The sequence below is a fragment of the Coenobita brevimanus genome, chromosome 46 (genome assembly GCF_032717465.1).
Source record: "Coenobita brevimanus isolate Jiangsu-jjx chromosome 46, ASM3271746v2, whole genome shotgun sequence".
In the NCBI taxonomy this organism is placed as follows: domain Eukaryota; kingdom Metazoa; phylum Arthropoda; class Malacostraca; order Decapoda; family Coenobitidae; genus Coenobita; species Coenobita brevimanus.
Genome location: NC_136999.1, coordinates 54,574,365 through 54,596,668, shown reverse-complemented (window position 1 = coordinate 54,596,668; position 22,304 = coordinate 54,574,365). Strand labels below are relative to the sequence as shown.

At 40.6% G+C, this 22,304-nt stretch overlaps 1 protein-coding gene across 1 annotated transcript in view; it reads left to right on the top strand.

The window, feature by feature from the left end:
* Window positions 1-415: 415 nt before the first annotated feature.
* LOC145398641 (membrane-associated tyrosine- and threonine-specific cdc2-inhibitory kinase-like) overlaps window positions 416-22,304 on the top strand; it is a 43,063-nt gene continuing 21,174 nt past the window's right edge. The window contains exons 1-8 of the mRNA XM_080271445.1: window positions 416-536; window positions 5,762-5,894; window positions 6,223-6,409; window positions 8,011-8,212; window positions 14,779-14,901; window positions 15,325-15,520; window positions 20,051-20,196; window positions 20,797-20,983. Of these exons, the coding sequence (XP_080127571.1) occupies window positions 444-536; window positions 5,762-5,894; window positions 6,223-6,409; window positions 8,011-8,212; window positions 14,779-14,901; window positions 15,325-15,520; window positions 20,051-20,196; window positions 20,797-20,983 (1,267 nt within the window). The 5' untranslated portion in view covers window positions 416-443. The remainder of the gene's footprint in view (window positions 537-5,761; window positions 5,895-6,222; window positions 6,410-8,010; window positions 8,213-14,778; window positions 14,902-15,324; window positions 15,521-20,050; window positions 20,197-20,796; window positions 20,984-22,304) is intronic.

The following is a 22,304-nucleotide window of genomic DNA, read 5'->3' as shown; positions in this document are numbered from 1 at the left end:
GTATACAGTTTGCTAATTTGCAACTTGGCTTTATGCTTATGATGCAGTCTTGATGGCAGAAAGTGACAGTAATGTAAAAGGTAGTGAATGAATGAAAAAAGTGAATATGGAGAAAAGTATAATACTGGTATGTGGAAAGAAATAATATGACACAATAGATTTTGGCAGATAATACAGGATAGAAGAGGGTCACAGTGAAATGCAGGGTTCAGATGGGAAGTGAAATGCTTGAAGAATACGGAAAAAATGGCCGACAGAAGCGAAAGTTAAATATTATTTATGACATCAATAAAATTTATCTAATTTCGTATACTAATGATATTGGCACTATGTAAAATAAAAATATATTTCCCCTTAGTAAACTTTAGCCTGGCAGTCCCTACTAAATCGGCGCATGCGTGGTGGGCAGACAATGTTTGTTTTGACGCTGTTTTGCCGGGAAAATGATTCTGGTGGGTGCAACTGACACTTCAATATCATATCGGCGACCAGCACCAGTATTCTGCACAGAGGAGAGGCCGCTGTCAACTAAGAAGGTAATTGAACTATAACTATTTTTAAACGTTCGTTTTGTTGACTCATAAATACCTGAGGATCCACCCGCCTTTTCCTTTGACATTCTTACATTCTGTTGTATGTGGTGAAGGGACGGATTTTTACGACAGTCCACACTGCCTGACCAGTTATTAAAATAATTTAGAGTAGAATCATCCCTGAAAAGTGGTGCATCTGGGGTACGGTGATGTATTTGCTTAGGAACACTGACAGTAGGGCAGACTCCAGCTTCAGCGGAACATTGACCATACGAATTTGTTAGGCAGCATCACTACCCAGCAGGTGGTTGAAGCCAGGTAGTATATGGTTTTGAACAATTACTTTTACTGATTTGCAGATCTAACAATTTCCTGATGCAGTAATTGGTATGAAATTATAGGCAAGTTATCATCATCATTGCCAGACGCCATGTATCCCAGACAGGGTGGCCAAGGGCTTAGAGTTAATCGTTTTACAGGGAGGGGCACTAATCCTCCACCAACCCCACTTGACGTATGGATGCCAACAGCATCTGGTGTTCCCAGGCGGTCACCCATCCAAGTACTAACCAGACCCAACAAGTTATGCTCTAGAGATATCTTGGTATAACTTTAGAAGTAACCAATGTTACCAATTTTCATTATATTACGTCCCTGAACTATTCTAAGACTTACCTCTTAAGCCTAGTTTGAGTTGGGGGAACAAATTTTGTAGGGATAGTCATATAGTAACTTATGTTAGGCTATCGCTCAGTAGCTGATGAATGTCGCGCCATTTTGGCTGGTGCAGGCGTGTGCACTCGGTCTTATGTCAGGCCTTAGGTTAGGTTAGGTTGTTAGTTTGGGTTCGTTTAATGCAAAATAGTGCGTTTTTAATTCATTTTGATCTTGATTTTGGGGGATAAACCCACTTTTGGAAATCTTACTCAGAATTCCAAAAGGGGATTTTCCCCAAAAAATGAAGGTCAAAACTAATTAAAACACAGTATTTTGCATTGCAAAACTTAAAAATAATAATAAAAGAAAATGTTGGTTACTTCCAAAAATTTACCGATATCTTCATAAACAGGTCTTGATTTGCGTTTAGGTATATGTTCCACTAATTTTGTTTTATTTGATTTCTTTCAATTCTTCCAGAATTGCCTTTAGATGTATTGCATATCGTCTTGTATTCTTCCATCTTTTTCTGCTGTAGTGGAGTCAGTGTTATGAGTTAGGTGGCCAGCAGTAAATGTTTTGTGCTGGCTTTGTGATGGAGCAGCAGAAAGGTATTATTGTACAAGTGGACAATATGCAGTTTTGAAATTTTAGCACCATTATCATATAGTATAGTCCCTAAGGATCACAAATAACCCATTACCCCATTTGGAAATTGATTATTACTCCCCTAAGATAGGTTAGGTATGTTGGGTTTGGTTTGGTTAGTTTTATTGTGTTCGGTGAGGGGCATTTCTGACAAAAATGAAGGTCAGAAACATTCGAATCGCATCAAAAACTGCCAGAAAAATATATTGCACCACCTGGCGGGTGTATTGTCCACTTGTAAAAATTTACCAATTTTTTGATAAATTTCTACAGACAAACTGCAGGAGACCACCATTTATAGGATGAAAATTTTGTGATGGGAATTATCTTTCATAACTAAACTCATTTATGGCACCCGTTCACACAGGAATGTCATTTTTGTTACTAAAGGTTGTCTGATTCATTCATGACACCCAGGGTCTGAGAAATTACATGTTATCAAGAGCACAAAGCTATGTTCATTGACATTAGTGGAGGCATCCTGCAGTGGGCAGTGGGTCCAGTTGGACCTAAAACTCAAATAATTCTTTACCAAACAGGCACGGTGATTCTGCCTATATTATAACAAAGTCACGATCTCAAGGTAAGTAATTTGGTACATAAGCAACACAGTCAACTGTTCCATTATGACTGCAAGAAGTGATTGGAAAGACAAAATTTACCTATTTTATTGGTATATTAGGAAGCGGCCAGGTCATCCGTGGCAGTGTTTACCAACGATCTCTCCGACTGGCCGCATTGTTTACCAGCCATTGCTCTAACTGCATGTGCCAGTGTATCCCATGTCAAAGCAGTGAGAAAATGATTTAACCATACCAAATCCAACCTAACCTCACTTTTGTTTGAGAGGCAGCCCTCAGATTTAAAAATGTACACTAGGAACATTAAACAAGGCTGGCTACTGGCACACGCCAGCAGAATGCAGTACTGTATTTACATGTTCAAAATTCTCATTAATAGCTGTCAGAGATAAGTTTATAAAAATCCCCAGTAGCTGTGATAATCCAGGAATAAGAACAAGTCAGTTGCCTGGGAAAGTCTCATTTCAGTAGAAAATATGGAAAGGCTGCGCCTGTTTGGTAAAGAATTAATGAAACTCATTTGTCCCCAGATTGTTCAGGTTGCCTATGTTAGGGTGAATAGTTACAATTGGTTGAATTATGGTAGGGTAGGTTAGGTTAGCAAGGACAAACGATTAGTGACGGATTGACGAGCCAAGTCAACCTAAAAGTCCTACAGGTGGGTGGTCGCTTGTGGTGTGTGTTTTAAACTGATGGTTTCATAGTTGATATCTTCAAAATTACACATTTCCTTAACTTTTTAAAGCTGTCACAATGCTAATTACATTGTAGTTTATTAAGAAAAAACACACTTGTAAATTTTAATTATGGGAGATAATATGCAGTTTCCACTATTTGTACTTTTGGCCAGACATGAGTTTTATGGATAACACAAGGTTTTCCATATTTTAAAAAATGTGACATATATTTAATTTTGACCCTCATTTCATGGGGAAATGCCTTGTGTCCATGATGTTACCCATTCAAACCACTACTGAACCTTACCATAAAAGCTTGCTTACTGACTGTAAGGAAGAGGGTGCTGGTTCAGGCTCACCCAGCCAGCAAGCAAGGAGCAAACATCTCCAGACTGACATGACTCCTGTGTTTGTTTTTCAACACAACATTTTGCTATTACAAATTTTTGGAGAAAACGGTAGAGAAAAAATGTTGTTGCCATTGATGAGTGGAACCCAAAAAAAGCGTATAAAACGTTATCGGTATTAGTAAAGTTTTCTCTTGTTTTTTTATTGTGGTATCCCATTTTGCCAGGTATTGTATGTTTATCTATTGCAGACACTCTGTGTATAAATCCATTTTATTGGAAATGTTAGCTATATATAGTAGGCTATGAACAATTAGGCAAGGTGCAAATACTGTCATTGTGGTACAGTATTTTTGGTGGGTTGCAGATAACACTGGTATTTTCCTGGTTGGGTGTAAATACTCATGACCTTGAAATAAATACAGTGCAACAATATTGACGTGGCTCGCAGTAAGTAGCTGTCATAAAAATGACAGGATATCATATAAAATGATTTGATTCTGTAGTGGATGTGAATAAGATCTGAATGGACCCAGATTAGCATAGATGTTGCCAGTAATTAATTTCTGTGAGCTGATATGAACTTAACTGCAAGAAGCATAGAGTAAGAGGGATATAAGGAAGTGCTTCAACATATACCAGTATTTTAGTCTTGCTGTTACGATGCAGAGTTACTGAAGTTACGGGAGCCCCCACCCAGTGAAGGAGTTAACAAAACCCATATCAGACCTCTCTTCTCCAAGAAGTCTATTCTGGAGTGAATAAATTTATTAGGAGATAGCAAGAATAAAGATGAAAAGTACAGAACACCATCAGGTAAAAGTGGTTAATGTGGGGTGCAAGATGCCATTTGGGGAGATTCAAAACATGGCTGGATAATTCCTGGTATATAGTCTACAGTGTGTGTGTGTGTGTGTGTGTGTGTGTGTGTGTGTGTGTGTGTGTGTGTGTGTGTGTGTGTATTTTACTCTTCCTGGTATCTTTTTACCTACCATATACATTTCTTTACATATTGTATGCAGTTTCTTATTGCTCTGTTTGTAACTTTTTCACTCTCCGAACATCCAGCTATAGTCTCACCAATCTAAAACCAAGGTTTGGGTGGAGTCCAGCCAGGGATTTCCCAGCGTACAGCGTTGCCTTGTTTCCTATACTCTGATTGGTTAGTGGCTGACCTGACACCGTTAGAGTTCGTCCGCTCACACCTCGCCACCTGGCCTGACATGACTTCACCCACTTCTGTGTGTGTGTGTGTGTGTGTGTGTGTGTTTTTGTGTGTGTGTAAAGACAAACTAATTTAAGTTATAAATATAATTTAAGTTATATACTGTATATAACAGTGAACAGTGGAAGCACGTGACAGAAGCTTAATCTCCCTCCAATGGATTAACTCCCAGTATGGGCCTGGATGTTGCCGCTCATGAGTGTTTTAACTTATTTATTTCTATTAAGAAAATAGCGTATGTTCTACTGATTCCTTCAAATTATATTATAAACGTAATTGTTACATTACTTACCCAACTTAGAACTACCATGAAAGTCGGTAGAAGTAACTACATTTTTTTCAGCACCACTGTAAAATATATATGCCACGTTTCTTTATTGATGTACAAGAGCCATATGCATTACAAGTTTACCTTCCTTTGATATGCTAGAATACTTACGTTTATAATGTATTAGTATGTGTGTACCTATCTGTGATGCCTATTACATATATAACAGAATCTACTCATCGCTCGTTTAGGAAGTATGGCATGGCTGCATCCAGCGCCAGACCCCACCCAAACCTTGGTTTTAGATTGGTGAGACTATAGTGTAACTGCATTTTTTTCATATATCATGAAGGAGCAGCAACTCAGCAGAGCCACTTGTGTCAGTTTTTAGTTTGGCACAGAACCCACACAAGATGAAATTACTACCAACTTTCCTTCAAACAGCACCAACAAGCCACCCCTTTAACATTTAGTTTCCTTGCATTCATTCATAAGCCCCTAGACTGTATACTCTCACTTCTTTTATAGTATTTCCATAGCTCTGTCTTTGTTGTCAACCATCAGTAAAAAATATTTCCATGATGATATTGAGAGTAAGAAAAGAAATGTAATTTAATGTACCAAGGTGCAGGTCAATGTGAGCATAAGAGAGAGAAGTTAGGGTCAGTGAATTGGGAATTGGTAGATTTAGAAAACAAAGAATATTTACCTAGGAATGCTAAATGTGATATGACATTAATGTTAAGGGAGGAGCTTCCATCCAGGCTTGATAGTTATGAGGACATATGTGTATCGCCGTTATAACATCTCTCATGTTTGTTGCAGTCTCGAGGCACCCCCAAATTTGCAGCTCCCCCTAAAGCCCCAGTGAAGAGCTGCCCCGTCACTCGCATCTTCTCACGTGTCCCTGATACTGATCGGCCTCAGCCTGTCTCCTTCAGGGATGACAGAGACACTTGTAAGGAAGATAACAGGGAGAAGTCCCTTTTTGAGTGCACGACAGTAGCTTTTGTAAAAAAATGTAATTGTGGAATGTGTCTTGTTCTTAATACTGTACAGTATTTAAAAATTAAAGTAACTTGTACAGTGCATGTTTGTTCTTTACTGTGCAGTGATTGAATTAAAGTACAGTAGTTACTGGTACTGTATTTTATAAATTTTGATGTACATAGCTTTGTTGTACTAAAAAAAAAAAAATCACATAAGAAAAACCAAACATATTCAAGTAAGCCTAGTCTAAGAATGCATAAGTGTTAAATGTCCCTTACACTGTATATTCCTTCCAGCATTTATTGTGCAGAGTTCAGTGTACAGTGCAGAGAAACCAGCACTGTACTTTGAGCAGTGTTATGAGATTGAGGAGAGACTTGGTTGTGGATCGTTTGGTGAAGTGTTCCGTGTGAGGAGTAAGGAGGATGGTCAGCTGTATGCCTGCAAGAAGTCTATCCTTAAATTTCGTGGTGAAGGAGATAGGTATGATTTTTTTACCTGCAAGTCCAGTAGTTATAATTTTTCAAGCTAGTTTCATGCATACATAAAAGATTTGGTTTTGAGAAGGTTCTGGTACCAGTTTACATTTGAATAACATGTACAGTACCCTCGCGTCCAACACGGTAATATTGTCATGCATGGGTCCCGTGTTGGACCAAAAATGCGTTGGACAAACAGTAGAGCTTATGGGGAAAAATGAATTATGTCAGCAACCCTAGGAAAAGTCACCCTAAATACCTACCATATACCTATACATATATTGGTACTATTGTAATTATAATAAATGGTACTGTGCTATGAATGATAACTAACTTTTTAGGATAGTGTTGGTGGGCTTGCTGGGAATGGAAAGTGGTATCCAAGGCTGTAGGTAGTCCTACTGGGTCCCCGGAGGATGGCTGCTGGCGTCACTAGCGGGTAATGGCTGCTGCTTCTCCTCAACCTCCCTCATAAATCCTTTGAAATCACACTCAGAATCACTATCTTCGTCCACAGCCATGGAAGTTCCTGCTTCTGCCTGTCCTAGCACTCTGTAAGCCTTCACTGCTGCCAGGATCTTGTCTTGGTTTTTTATTATGGTGCTCACATTGGCTTCATTCATGTCATAGGCCCTGGCAATGTCAACTTTCCTCTCCCCTTTCTTCTTCCTCTCGATGCTTTCTAGCTTGGTGGCCTGAGGGAGGTGCCGATACTTCTTGGGGTTCTCAGAAGGCTTCCTAGGCATCGTGAGCAGGGTAAAATGCAGTAACAAGGGCAGAAAATGCAGCAAGAAAAAAGCACCTTCCAATGCAATTATGTGACTGAGTGGCGCTGTGGCGGGAGAAATTTAAACAAAACATCATGTGACAGCAGAAGCGTTTTTAATTGGGTGGCATCACGATCACGTCACGATAGCGGGCGGGGAAGGCTACTTGATCAGAAGTTTTCATTGGCTATCATCATCATGGGAATGTCCAGTATGACCGTGTTGGACCGGGGGTGATCGTTCTAGAGGTGAACTCTGCGGATTTCGCCCACTTCTCGGAGCTCTGTGCGTGTTATGCTAACACACTCGTGTTGCAGTAATTAAATCGTATTAAATAATACTAATTATTTGCTCTCCGTGCTGGACGTGAATCATGCTGGACTAACGCGTGTTGGATGCGAGGGTACTGTACTTTGTTTTTTAATAATATAGATTTTGTTTTTATAAGAATTTTGCAAGTTAGCTCATCATCTTTCAAAATATAGTGTCTTCCCATCTAAGTGGAAAAGTTTTTGCAGCTCAAGCTCTGCCTGGATCTTTTGGCATTTAGCCAGAAACCTGTCATGCAGTTATGTATCTTCCTATTTCAGATGAATTATACTTACTGGCATTGTGTTTTCTGTAAAGATTCAAGAGTTTCAGCATACGTGGACACTCTTTTCTTAATGAGACGTTGTTGAACAAACATTTAGAGACCTGATGGTGTTGTGAAAAATTTAACAAATTGACAGTGCTGTACAGATGAATCTAATTTGGTTCTAGTATTTGTATTTGTTGATACTGTAGTTTACATCCTTAGTTAATTGTTTTAAACCCTGATATATTTGTACATGCGCAGACGGCGACGTATGCAGGAGGTACAGAAACATGAAACTCTACCAAAGCATCGTAACTGCGTAGAGTTCTACCGGGCGTGGGAGGAGCGTCAGCAGTTGTACCTGCTAACAGAAGTGTGCCGCACCTCCCTTGCTCAAGTGGCTGAAACAAAGCATGATCTTCCTGAGCATACCATCTGGGAATATCTTGTTGACCTCCTCCAGGTTTGTTTACAGTATTTTATCCTATTGCCAACGTCATGTTTTATCAATGCAATGTGCCATGTTTTGTTTTGCACACCTAGGTTTTCTGTGGCAGCACTGCTGTGGCTATGGAATATTACAGTAATCCTACCCCTGCTTAAGGTTTGTATATTCTCTAGCCCCTATCTATCTATCTGTCTATTGTCAGACGCCTTAATCCCATACGGGGTGACCACAAACAAATCGCCTTCATGTCACCCTGTCCCCTGCCATTTCTAGCCTCAGCATTGATAATATTTCTATCTATCTGTCTATCTATCTATTGACAGATGCCATAATCCTGTAAGGGGTGGCCATTTGACTTTGAGTTACTTTTTTTACGGGGAGGGGCACTAACCCTCCACCAACCCACTTGTTGACACATAGGGAGCATGTATGGTTTGGTTATATGGTTACCACCCAGCATTGTAAATGGTTTCATGGTTTACAGGAAACAGTTTATTATTATTATTATTTATTTATTTATATATTTTTTTCTGAACAGTTATCATTAAATATGTACATTAATTCCATGGATATTGAATGGTGTCGGTTGTATTTACTATAGAGTAGACCCTCGTTATATTGGACCCCGGTGTAGCAGATATCAGATGTAATGGACGCCACGAAGCCCACCAAACTTTTGTTGGCTTTAATGAACAGTGTCCTTTATATATATATATCCATCCATCCATCCATCCATCGTCCAATCCTACATTGCCCCATGAGAAGCGTAGGAGCCGGGGGCTAGGCAGTTCGTCCTGACATTTAAGTGAGAGTGACCAACCTCACTCATCCCTGAGTGGCATTATGTGAGCAATAAACCCCAACCACCCCTTGGATGTAAACATTCACCGGCTCAATCCGATTGGAGCACAATAATTACCCACTAAACCACCAGGCGCCAAAATTTGGTTATATGGTTACCACCCAGCGTAGTAAACAGTTTCCTGGTGTACAGGAAACCATTTGGCTTGTCACTCAGTGTAGAGTCACCCATAGGCAGAAGGAAGAGGAAAGAATGAAAGACAGAAGAGGGAGTGTAAAGTCACCCGTAGGCAGAAAGACGAGGAAAGAATGAAGAAAAGAAAGATAGAAGATGGAAGGAAATATATATATATATATATATATATATACACACACACACACACACACACACACACACACACACACACACAAAGGTAAAAGGAACCAAAGGCCAGGAGCCTGCAAATTGTTCCCTCCAAGAAAAAGCAAAAACAAGATAACAGAACCAAATGCAAGATCCGTTCATTTTGAGATGTCTGGACACACTGCATTTGAAAGACTGGAGATCATAGGCAGTAGGAAATACAGACAGGGGGAGGCAGTTCCAGAGTTGTCCTGTTGCATTCATGAAGGACTGGGAGTAACGGTTAACTCTTGCCGTAGAGAGTTGGACAAGAATAAGAGTTTGTTGCTAGACGGGTGCTATGCACCCGTCGTAGAGGTGGAAGGCTGCAAGCAGACAGTTCAGAGGAGCAGTGACCATTGGAGTAGCAATAGAAAAGAAATAAAGATGCAACAGTGCAGTGAAGAGACAGAGGTTGAAGGTAGCCAGTAAGAGAAGGAGAGTTAATGAAACGAAAAGCCTTTGGTTCCACCTTGTTAAGAAGAGCTGTATGTGGGGAGCCTCCCCATGTATGAGATGTACTCTGAACGGGCCAACAAAACCCGTGTATAAAGTCAACAACTGTGCAAGGGTAAAGAAGGCATGGAGTTGGCTCAGCACACCCAGTCGTTTGGAAACAGATTTTGCAAGAGAGATTATATGATTTTTCCAAGATAAATCCCGAGAGAATGAAACCCCAAGAACAGTATGTTTAAGCATGATGAAGGATTGAGCTGGATCTTATTAAACATTGGTGGGTACTCCTGTGGAAGGTTTTGTTGGTTTGATTGATGCCATGTGGAGAGGATGGAGGGTCAAAGACTGACGAAGAGAGTGTATGTGAGTGAGGTGGAGGGGGAAAGAGGGAGGGGGAGGCCGAGGATGAGATGGAGAGATGGGGTGGAGAGGTATATGAGAGAGGGGGGTGTGAGTTGGGAGCAGGGGAGTGAAATGGCGGGGGACAGGGTGACTTGGAGGCGATTTGTTTGTGGCCACCCCAAACGGGATTGAGGCGTCTGGCAATAGAATAGATTGATGCTGAGTTTTTGATGCATTAAAAACAAGATTGTTTTTTACCTCAATCACTGTTTTTTACCTCAGTCACAGATATGAGCCAAGTCAGACATTAGGCGTGCCATAGCTTTATCTCTTGTTTGTTGGAGTAACTGCTGAGATGGACACTGCAGGAAGCGAATCGAAAGGTGAAGAGTAGAGTCACCAGCGTATGAATAAATAGGTTAGGTGTACAGCTTAGAATGTCACCGATGAACAAAAGGGAGAGAGTTGGTAATAGGACAGAGGCTTGAGGAACACCACCGTTGATAGTTCTAGAAGAAGAATGGTGGCCGTCTACAACACCAGCTATTGAATGACCTGAAAGGAAGCTATAGATGAAGGCACCGATAGAGGGATAAAAACCTTTAGAGGGCAGTTTGGTAATTAAAGATATGTTAGACTCGATTGAAAGCCTTTTACATGTCAAATGCAATGACAATGCTTTTGCTAAAGTCAGACCAGGAATCTGAAATGATTGGTATATGGAATGTGAACTTTAAAGAGAACCAGAAAAGGAAGTATATAGCACAAAAAATTAAACATCTGTCAACAGAGACACTGCCATTCACTCATCATTTAGTTTTAAAAAATCCTTTTTCACCTCATTGGCTAAATGATCCATACATAAATGTGCTTCTGCGTTGCCTGTGAACTAGAGAACATTGTATCAAGTATGACCAATTTATAGCTGGGATCTGGTAGTGAAAGTCTTGTTCGGTTCAGTTTTATGGAAATCCAGTCCAGTATATTTTTGGTATGTAGATTGTGTAGACTAATTTTGTTAAAACTTGTTTCAGTAGGCAAAGTCTAGGTAAAAGCAGTCTGGTCTGGTTGAAGAGGAGAGAGAGACAAGACAGGTGATGCTGTAATAATTCCCTATCAGAAAAATGTAAAACTAGCCTTGTGATGCACTTTCCTCCTGTTAGGCTAATTCTGGTGGATTTTTCTTGTAATACGAGTCCATCTCATCTCTGATCGTTTACCATGTCCATCTCCATACATACTGTACTTCTTCATCATCATCATCCAGACCTCCTTTCCCACCCTAGAGCAGGGTAAAGAGTAGCATTCAGCTGTTTCTATTCATCATCACTTCTTTTGCCTCTTAACATGTAAACCCATTCACTTATCATATTTGATATTCCATGCTTCCTCCTACCCTCAAAATCATTCATACTGAGTATATAGTATACTGTACCCTTTACCCACTCAGTTAACATCCATTCTTTAAGTGACCATACTAACTAAGCATGCTTTCCCTTCCACTCTTTGGTCAGTAGAAATCATTACACATCTTACATGTCTTTTCATTTCAAAGCCCTTAGATTGGGGATGTTGTTGCTTTTTTTTTTTTTTTTTTTTTTTTTAATGGTTGTTATCCGTTTAGTGATGCAAGTTCATTACTGCTGTGGAAACAAGACAAAAACTTAATTCTTACAGGTTGATGATTTTTATTTTACTTTATTGCTTGCACCTTGTGATTTTATTTGGCTTATGGATGACCTTTTATATTGAAAGGTTAGAAGAAGATGTCATTAACTTTCAGCTTGGTGGCGTGTTTTAGTTTTTAATCCAGCTGTCGTCAAATGATTTTCCTGGACTTTGGAGAGACCTCTGGTAATGAAGGGGTTAAGTAGCAAAAAATGATTGTCATCAACGTACTGGCTGGCATGTCGGTCATATGCATCTTTTCTCTGCTGGTGGGTGACTCTACACTGAGTGACAAGCCAAATGGTTTCCTGTACACCAGGAAACCATTCACTACACTGAGTGGTAACTATATAACCAAATTATGGCGCCTGGTGGTTTAGTGGGTAATTACGGTGCTCCAGTCGGATTGAGCTGGTGAAGGTTTACATCCAAGGGGTGGTTGGGGTTTATTGCTCATGTTATGCCACTCAGGGATGAGTGAGGCTGGTCACTGTCATCTTAAATGAGGGGCTTCTACACTCCTCATGGAACAATATAGGATTGTATGGTGGATGGATGGATGGAATTAACATCCTGGAAGTAAAAAAGTTACTACATGACAGTATTGTGATACCAACTCTAACATATGAAAGTGAAGCTTGGACCTTGTTGGAAGAACACAAGTCAAGAGTGAGAGCAGTGGAAATGAGTCATTTTAGAGGAGCATGTAAAGTTACATGAGAGAAGACAGACATATGAGAAAGTGAAGGAGCGTTGTGGTGTGGATGTGATAGGAAGCATTAGGAGAAATACACTGAGGTGGTTTGGCCGAGTGGAGAGAGAGAGATTAATGAGGAGAGTATTATGTGGGTGAGGTGGAGAGGGAGGGAGGGCCGAGGATGAGATGGAGGGATGGAGTAGAGGGGTATATGAGAGAGGGGTGTTTGAGCTGGGAGAGGGCAGTGAAATGGCAGGAGACAGGGCGATGTTGAGGCGATTTGTCTGCGGCCGCCCCTTGTGGGATTGAGGCATCAGGCAATAGATAGAATAGATCTTAACCCAAATTTCAAATGAAATATAAAATAGGGAGGTAGGATTCAAAAACAAGGTTGACATGTAAGTTCTTTCCAACTTGGTAGTCAGCAGATTTCTCATCAAACATAGAATTAAGTATCTCACTTCATAATGGATCAGTGCCACATACCCCTTTCCTTAAGATCCTTGGAGTAATATGTTACACCAGACATGCATAAAGGACCACCAACAAAACAGAAGAGCGGATGCATCTCCAGACTCAGTGCACTTGTGGCACTTACAGGAACAGACTTTTGGCACCAGTAAGAAACACTCCATACCCTGCAAACAGTACCCAGTATCAGGTCAGCGATGGCCTATGACTGCATCCTATCTAATACCCACTACAGTGCCATGTCACCCATACAGGACAGTGCTATGTATTGTCACTGGCTGCACGAGTACTGCTCCTATAACTCACACCTTGAAACAAAAGTCCTACCAGTTGGAGGTTATCTTGATGTGAGAGGAACACATGTCTGTGTGGCAGCCTGAGCCAAACCAGCACCCCAGATATTTTATGACAGCCACACACCGTAGCTAGGCACATAAAACAATCACCACACAATCTCACTGTGGGGAATGGGGGAAGAATACAGGTATACCTCGATATATGATACCCCTAGATGTTATACCTTGACTTAATGATGGGGTTAGAAATACCACCATACCCCGCCTAATGATGGCCAAACCCCGATTTAACGATGAGTTTTGATTTTTTTTTTTTTTTTTCTGATTTTGATGATATTTTAGACTAAAATTGTGTGTTTAGGTTGATTAATAAAAATTTTTTTAGACATTAATGTGTTTTAGCCATAGGTGGGGTGAACATTGTCATTTTGGGGTACAGTTTACTAAGCTTGATTTTTCCCAGACTTGTATTTGACGATTTTCATATTTTTTTGGTTGGTTTTAGTGAATTATTTACAGGTGTTAGGCTTAGATTAGCTTCTTGTACAACTGCTAGGCCATTTAGATTGGCTTTAAACTTGTTTTGGGCTCATTTGGGTGGGTTTTGGACTTGGTTTAGGCGGAAACCCAAGGCTGAAAAATGCATCCCATTACTTTACATGTTAAATCTACCCTGATATACGATACCCTGCCTAACAATGGGTTTTTGCCTAACCAATGGCATCGTTACACTGGGGCATACCTGTACCATCCTGAGTATCCCCGCATGTCATAAGAGATGACTAAAAGGCGGCCTTTTTGTCTCCAGTCTCTTTACTGTGCTCTTCTGTCCTTCAACTCTTCTTGATATTTCTGTTTTTCTTCCGGCCATTATTTCCCTCTACTTTTGCAGTGCTGCATAGCCATATTATGGCTTGGTGCTAATTCTTCATTATTCCCTCCTTCCTTCCTTCCTTCACCACACAATCGTTACCAGACCCCAACATCCCACCTCCAGATATCCCAACACGAACAGTGAAGAGATATATGCTGGTACATATTCATTTCACACAGAAGGCAATACAGTGCCTGTCAGAGCACCATACTACAAGCTCTCCTTCTGACATCCACCCATCAGAGGTCTTGTATCCTTAAATAAAGCTGATTGAGTTCACCTAACTAGGTTTAGATCAGGACATCACCCAGCCTCCCTAAATTATCAGCTCAGATTTGGATTGGGTGGAATCTCATTTGATACGAGCCCTACTTGTAGAATTGGACCACACATAATAACACACATACTGGAGCACTGCACAGCAGGTCTTATACTTTAGTGCTTTCATACTCTTGTTTCTGGATTCCACCTCACCCCACCTTTTAGGTGGAATTATGCTTGGGATGATGATATTGATGTTAGATAGTAAGGTTTATTTGGTATTTAAGGATTTTACAATGCTTACTGTGAAATAAACAAGTTTTACAATTACAGGGAGTTAGCCACCTACACAAGAACAACTTGGTACACATGGACATCAAGCCTGAGAACATTTTTTTCGGTTACGATGGTCTCTGCAAGCTGGGTGATTTTGGTCTAGTCATTGACATCTCACAGGTACTGTAAATGACTGTATGTACTTTTTCATGTAAATACGCTTTGGATTCTGTTGACAGTATTGTAAATTCTTTCATTAACAAGAAGGCCAGTCAGAAAACATTTTAACTGATACACTGAAATCTGGTGCAGAGAATGTTGACCACTTTTTTTTTTTTTTTTTTTTTTTTTTTTTTTTTTTATTTTAAGGATGTATTCTTACCAGATTGCTATCTTCACATTGTTTAGAAAATACTCTTAGACAGATTCTTGATTCAGAGTGTATGATTGAAACTTGGGGGGAATGTAAGTATATTTCATTTGTGAATAAAGGGAAGAGTTTTAAATTTATGCAATGCCATATTAAGTAATGATAGTAGAAAAATGTTCATTACATGTTTTGTTGATAGACTGATGAAACTGAGACTTAATTGTGTATGACAGGGTCCAGTGCATGAGGCAGCAGAAGGTGACCCAAAATACCTAGCCCCAGAAGTGATGAAACAGCAGTTTGGCCCCCCAGCAGACATCTTTAGTCTTGGTATGACCATCCTGGAGCTGGCCACTGACCTTGACCTTCCCAAACAGGGGGAGGCATGGCAGAAACTAAGGCAGGGATCATTACCCCCAGCTGCATCAAGTGAGTGGAAGAAAATGTTTGTGTTATCTTTACTTCACTGTGGCCTAGTAAATAAAGACACTGCTGTTGGATGTGGCCCAGTGAGTTTACACCTGAGGGTGGGGTTGAGATGTATTGTTCACATAATACCACTGACCCAGACAGGAGGCATGACATGCCAAGGCAGGGATCACTACCCTCAGCTCCCTCTTGTGAGTTGAGGAATGTTTGGGTTATCTTGGCTTTTTGTACCCAGATTCATAAACAAACTTATGAGCAGCTCCCTGATAAATCTCATTTTTTATATGGAGAAAGAGCAGGAGATGGGGAAAGTTTCTGTACTCCTTTCCTTGTCTGTTGTGGGAAAACAAATCACTCATGACAGAGTTGATTGTAAGTTTGTTTATGAATGTAGACCCCAGTGGTCTAATGAGTTAAGGTACTCCAACTGGTTGTTGGCGATGGGTTACACATGATTGGTGAATGAGTATGCCAGTTGTGCAGTTGATCTGGCCCCTTACACTTGTAATGGGACAATAAAGGATTGGATGATGGGTGGATGGATCTTTACTGCTTTAGTGGAAAATGGGCTTAGGATGATGGTAATGGCACAAAAGCATTACTCCTTTATTGCCCCATCAGAAGTTGGGGAGCCAAATGGGAGAAATGGCATTCCCCTGAGCTAGACTCTGTATTGGGTCATATAGCCCCGCTGGGTTACAGGAGCGCGCTACCTCTCCTGGCACGGCAGCCCCGGACGAGGTTCGAACTCGCAATCCCACAATTACGAGCTTGATGCTCTGCCAATGAGCCACCCGTTCCCCAAGTTGGGGGTACCAGTGGCTACTCAGTCCATATATGGTATGAAAGACAAGTTGGTATCTTCTGTGTGGCATAATATGAGCAGCAAGCTCCATCCATCCCTTGGACCAGTTGGTCTCATCTTTGTGGCATATTGTGAGCATCAGGCTCCATCCATCCCTTGGATTTAAGCCATTTTATGGCCCAAATGTGGTTGGAGGGCTTTAAACCTCTAGACCAGGCATCTGTTGTAGGCTATATGGTTTCCATCCAACACAGTAAGACTTCCATTGGAGGAATCAATTTGGCTTGATATATTATAGTCACCTGAGGATAGCAGTACATTGAGTGAGTGCCTTGTGGCTGGTCACACCTACTGCAAGGAAGATGGAAATTTTAAGTTAGGTCAGTACATCCCTCCAACTCCCCCCCCCCCCCTTTTTTTTTTTTTTTTTTTTTTTTTTTTTTTTTTTAATGCTGTCACACTTCTGAATGCAGGTGTATCATGGGCAGATGTTATTGGGGAATGATTTCTGTTTAAGCTGTTATGGAAGCCTCAGAAACCCCTCATTGTTGAAGATGATTTTTGCATTCCAGTTAGCTAATATTTATAAATAATTTAACCAGTATTTCATTTTTGTCCACACCATCATTACTGTCATCTTATCTTTAATTCCATCACACCCCAGCTGTACTTGCCACCTAAAAGATGGAGTGAAATGTGATTCAGAAACTCTTCAGTGATCATCTGTTATAGCATCAGGAAATGAGGAGGGGATAATACCCATCCATCCATAATCCAGTCCTGTTGTCCCCTCATCGGTGTAGGAGTACTGTACATCTTTTGTGATAATGTGTAGAAAGGAGAGATTGTTTGGAGCATTAAACATTTATAAAAGTGTAAGCCGGGTGTTTCTAAAAGAGCTTGACAACTTTGAAACAGTATATACAATATATTTAAAGGACATACATAATCTCTCTGGACATTGCTACTCCTCACCCTGCCCTAAGCTGGGAAAGGAGGTCTGGATGATGATGACATACATAATAGTTTGAAATGTCGTTATGTAGCAAGACGCATCAGGTTTTACCTCTAATAGTTAGTTATGGTTCCACGTGACTTCCGTTGGTAATGCAGCAGACATGTCATATGTAGTCAGTTTCTTGCCACACACGATGGAGAATCTCTGTCATCACTTCAGCAGGTACATCAGTAATGCGATGTTGGAGCTTAATGACATTTGCAGGTAAGGGTGGTACATACACTCAGTCTTTAACAAATCCCCATAAGAAAAAAACCCAAGGGTGTAAGTTCCGGGGAACAAGGTGGCCATGCTGTCGGTGTCCTTCAGCCAATCCACCAACCAGTGAAATGATGGCTGAGATACTCTCACACTTCTCCAGAATAATGAAGGGGTGTGCTGTCGTGCTGGTAGTGAATGTTTTCTCCCTGGTCATCTTCGTCAAGTTGTGGAATGGGAAACTGTTGTAGCATGTCCAGCTGTAAAGCTGTTTTAGAAACTCCTTGTACTGTATATAAGGCTCCTGCCTGTGTTTCAACCAGTCAGTCACTTTGTTTTTTCTCTGGCAGTTGGGGCGGGATCCAGCTGCAAGCTCATATTAATTTTAGCAGAGTTTACCTTCCCAGAAGCCCACTGCCATGTTTTAACAACACCCTGCTGATTTTTTTTTTTATTTTTTTTTTTTTTTTTTTTAATAAGCACAACAGAAATGTTGCCTGCTTCATTCTACTTTTATATTAAAAATGTGTCAGTTGTTTGAGGCCAAACATCACGCATTACTGAACCCTTCAAAATTCTCAGCTTCACATGTTAGGGAAACATTCCATATTTATTATTTTCTTTCATGTTAGATGCACTTCAGTGAAGTATTGTCTACTTTCGTTTCATTTTGTTTTGTTAATAAAGGCTCCTACAATCCATACAACGGCCTTGGTCACCTGATTGTGGCTTTCCATACTGCTCGATCTCTGGCAGCCTCCATTTTCAGTCCCATATCCCTAAGGTCACACTACTGTCAGGTTAAAAATAGTACAACCATTACTTACAGTATAGTACATTACTTTATTCATTTTTTTTTTTCTTTTATCTCTGATCAGTTATTTTGTTTTAAAATTTTCATGCCTTACTTTCTTACATTAGTTTACCATACCCAGCCTTCATCGTGGCTCTCCATGCCTTCTCCAACTTTCATACTCAACATTTTCACCATGTTCATATCCCTTTTCTTCATACAGTTTTGCCATCTTTGCACATCTTAAATGTCGGGACCAACTGCCTAGCCCTGGGCTCCTATGCTCCTCTTGGGGCAATGTAGGATTGGATGATGGATGGATGGATGCATATGTTCTACTCTCTTTGTTTTGTTTTATTTATGAAGGCTCCACCATGCTTGCATGCGTTGTCCTTCGTCACCTGATGGTGACACTCCATGCTGCTTGATCTCTGGCAGCCTCCCTATTCAATCCCTTATCCCTGAGATCACACTCCATGATCATGTCCCAGGTCTTTTTTGGTCTTCCTTTTGCATCCCAACCCCCAGCATTCCCAACTCTCACTTTCTGCACCCAGTTGTCATCCCTCATTCTCTCCACATGCCCAAACCATGTCAGTCTACCTTTCCTCATCACAACACCAATATACTCCAGTCCTGTTTGTCCTCTTAGCGCCTCCATCATAAACCTAGCTCCCCAAGGCATTGCATTTAAGGATGCACCGTTTATCCATCTAATCATTGTCATTTCTGTATGTTTGAGCCTGCAAATATCCTCTTCCATTACTGCCCAGGTCTCACCACCATACAGCATTACGCTTCTAACACATGCCGCATACAAAGAACCCTTAACAGGGAGGGAGAGCCCTCTTCATGTCAGGGGAGGTAACAGCTCCCTGAACTACTAACCACTCCTCATTCTAGCCAATGATCGTTAAATTCCATACTATCTATATTTCACTACTGCCTATTAGTCATCCTATCCATCTGGCACAGTCCCAATGTTTATTTTTCAATGGTCCCATATCCACTACAGTCACTAGTTTTCAAACTAATGCAGCAGTGCCATATCAAAGTTTCTTGCTTTAAAATGGGCACTGATACACCTTAATGCAGTTCTTGTGCAACCTCCATAAAGTATTAACACAATTTGGCCATTATACTTCCTTCAGCCACAACAATCTCCATTTCATTATACAGTTGGCCACTTACAAACTTTGGACCACAAGGAAACTAGGAATATTGACACTGACATTTATCATAATATTAGCATGATTTGCATTTATAATTGATAAATATGTGAATATATGAAAGTAGCTTTTGACATAATATCAAGTACTTGTTGAACAGTTATGCTTCAGTTTTACCCTAAATAAGGGGATTGAAAAGCAGTGTCTCACAGATAACAGATGAATGAACTTCAGTATTGCACTTTCCTTATTTATGGCAAAATCAATACATAAGATTGTTGATCAAGTGCTTAATATTATGTCAAAGCTGTTTTCACGATATATGTATATTTTAAATGCAGTTTGTGCTACTACTATGAAAATTTTCAGTGTTGACATATTCAACTTCCTTTTAGTCTAAAATTTACAAGTGGCCAATTGCCTTTCCATTTTGTCAATGCACTGAGGTACTTGCATCCCCCAAGTCAAGTCTCTAGTTTTTAAAATCTGTATAATGCATACTTAAAGTTTTAAAATTATTATTATTATTATTTTTTTTTTTTTCCAGAATTGTCTGAAGAGCTGCAATCAGTGTTGCTGGGGTTACTGAATCCAAATCCCCAAGAGAGACTAACTGCAGACCAAGCACTTGCACTCACGCCCATCAGGAGAGTTCAGCGTTACAAAACTGTGAAGGACTACTGTTGGCAATCAGTATGTTATGATATAGAAGCTGTTAATTACTGAAAGCATAGAAAAAGCTTTTGCTTATTGAGTTATTAGAGACAGAGTCATATAAGCAGATTTTTGATGAGGATTACAATGTACTCAGAGATTGTTTTTGTGTAAATAAGAGAGGTAGAGAGAATATTGAGGATGCTGATCTTCCTCTTTAGTGTAAGAATAAGATTACCAGCTTATATCCACACAGTCATATCACATTTGTCATTTTTCATAAATAATCCTCCAATGCAGCCCCTCACACCACATCATATTTATTTGCCTGATTCACTTCACTCTCACAACACAGACACTTCTTAATAAACCTCAACAAAGGGTCATATAGGAGTACCTGGCTGCAGTGGCTGTTTTTATGCAGTCCACTGGGATCATGTCTAGATGAGCCCTGTGCCGTGGTAATGTTAACCAATTTCTGATTTTGTTTGCATGCTTGTTGTTTTTCGTCTTGTTTTGCAAATGTTCTTTCTGTATATCAGAGGCTAATGCCATTTGTCCTCATGCATCACCATTTGACACTGATTACCATTGTCTGTTGTTGTACCATGTGTAGGTCTCACACAGTGCTGTTTGCAGGTGGAGCGGGCCAGGCGTGCCATGGCCATCACGTGGGTATACCTGGCTGTGTTCCTGGCTTCCTTGGCCCGTCCCATCACAACTCGCCTCTGCCCTCGCCCTCTCAGCATGCCACTTAACCACTCCCATCGGTCACACTCCTCCATGAATAACTCTGATTCAGATTTTACGCTTGGCTTTTCTGATGGTAAGTTTTCTTATCGTTACCATCATCATCATTGTCGTCATCATCATCATCCATCAGTCATCATCATCATCATCATCATCCATCAGTCATCATCATCATCATCATCATCCATCAGTCATCATCATCATCATCATCATCCATCAGTCATCATCATCATCCATCAGTCATCATCATCATCCATCAGTCATCATCATCATCATCATCATCATCATCATCATCATCATCATCATCTCTGGCATAGCTAACAAGGATTTCATCCATATGCACTTTAACTTTTCTTCCCCTTCTTTCCTTCACAAGTATACTCTGTCACAGTTTTCTTCCACCCATCTTCCAGTTTTCCTCCTCATTTGTACAAGACCTGTCCAGAAAGAAACCAAACTTTCAGATAGTGCACCAACTAACTGGCTTATAATGACAATGGAGCACTGTGTAGTGGTAACTTTTGGCCATAGTTTAACACTAGCTGCATCACACCATGTCACTTAGTTGTCGAGCTACACGCGCTTGAGTAAACATGTGTTTAATGCACTTGGTGATCTGTTGCCCCCCTCCTCTTTTATACATATATAGCATATATATATATACAGTACCCTCACGTCCAACACAGTAATATTGTCATGCATGGGTCCCGTGTTGGACCAAAAACGTGTTGGACAAACAATAGAGCCTATGGGGGAAAATGAATTATGTCAGCAACCCTAGGAAATGTCACCCTAAACACCTACCATATACTTATACATATATTGGTACTATTGTAATTATAATAAATGGGGGAAGAAAGGTTGCTGGATCTTTGAAAGCAGTGATAAGAAACAGGGAAGTGAGCATGGAAGTGAAAAAGTTACCACATGACAGTATTGTGATACCAACTCTAACGTACGGAAGTGAAGCTTGGACGTTGTTGGAAGGACACAAGTCAAGAGTGAGAGCAGTGGAAATGAGTTATTTAAGAGGAGCCTGTGGAGTCACATGGAGAGACAGGCTGACGAATGAGAATATAAAAGAGTGTTGTGGTGTAGATGTGGATGTGATAGGAAGTGTTATGAGGAACACACTGAGGTGGTTTGGCCATGTGGAGAGGATGGAGGGTGAAAGACTGACGAAGAGAGTGTATGTGAGTGAGGTGGAGGGGGGAAGAGGGAGGGGGAGGCCGAGGATGAGATGGAGGGATGGGGTGGAGAGGTATATGAGAGAGGGGGGTGTGAGTTGGGAGCAGGGCAATGAAATGGCGGGGGACACGACGACGTGGAGGCGATTTGTTTGTGGCCACCCCAAACAGGATTGAGGCGTCTGGCAATAGATAGATAGATAGATAGCA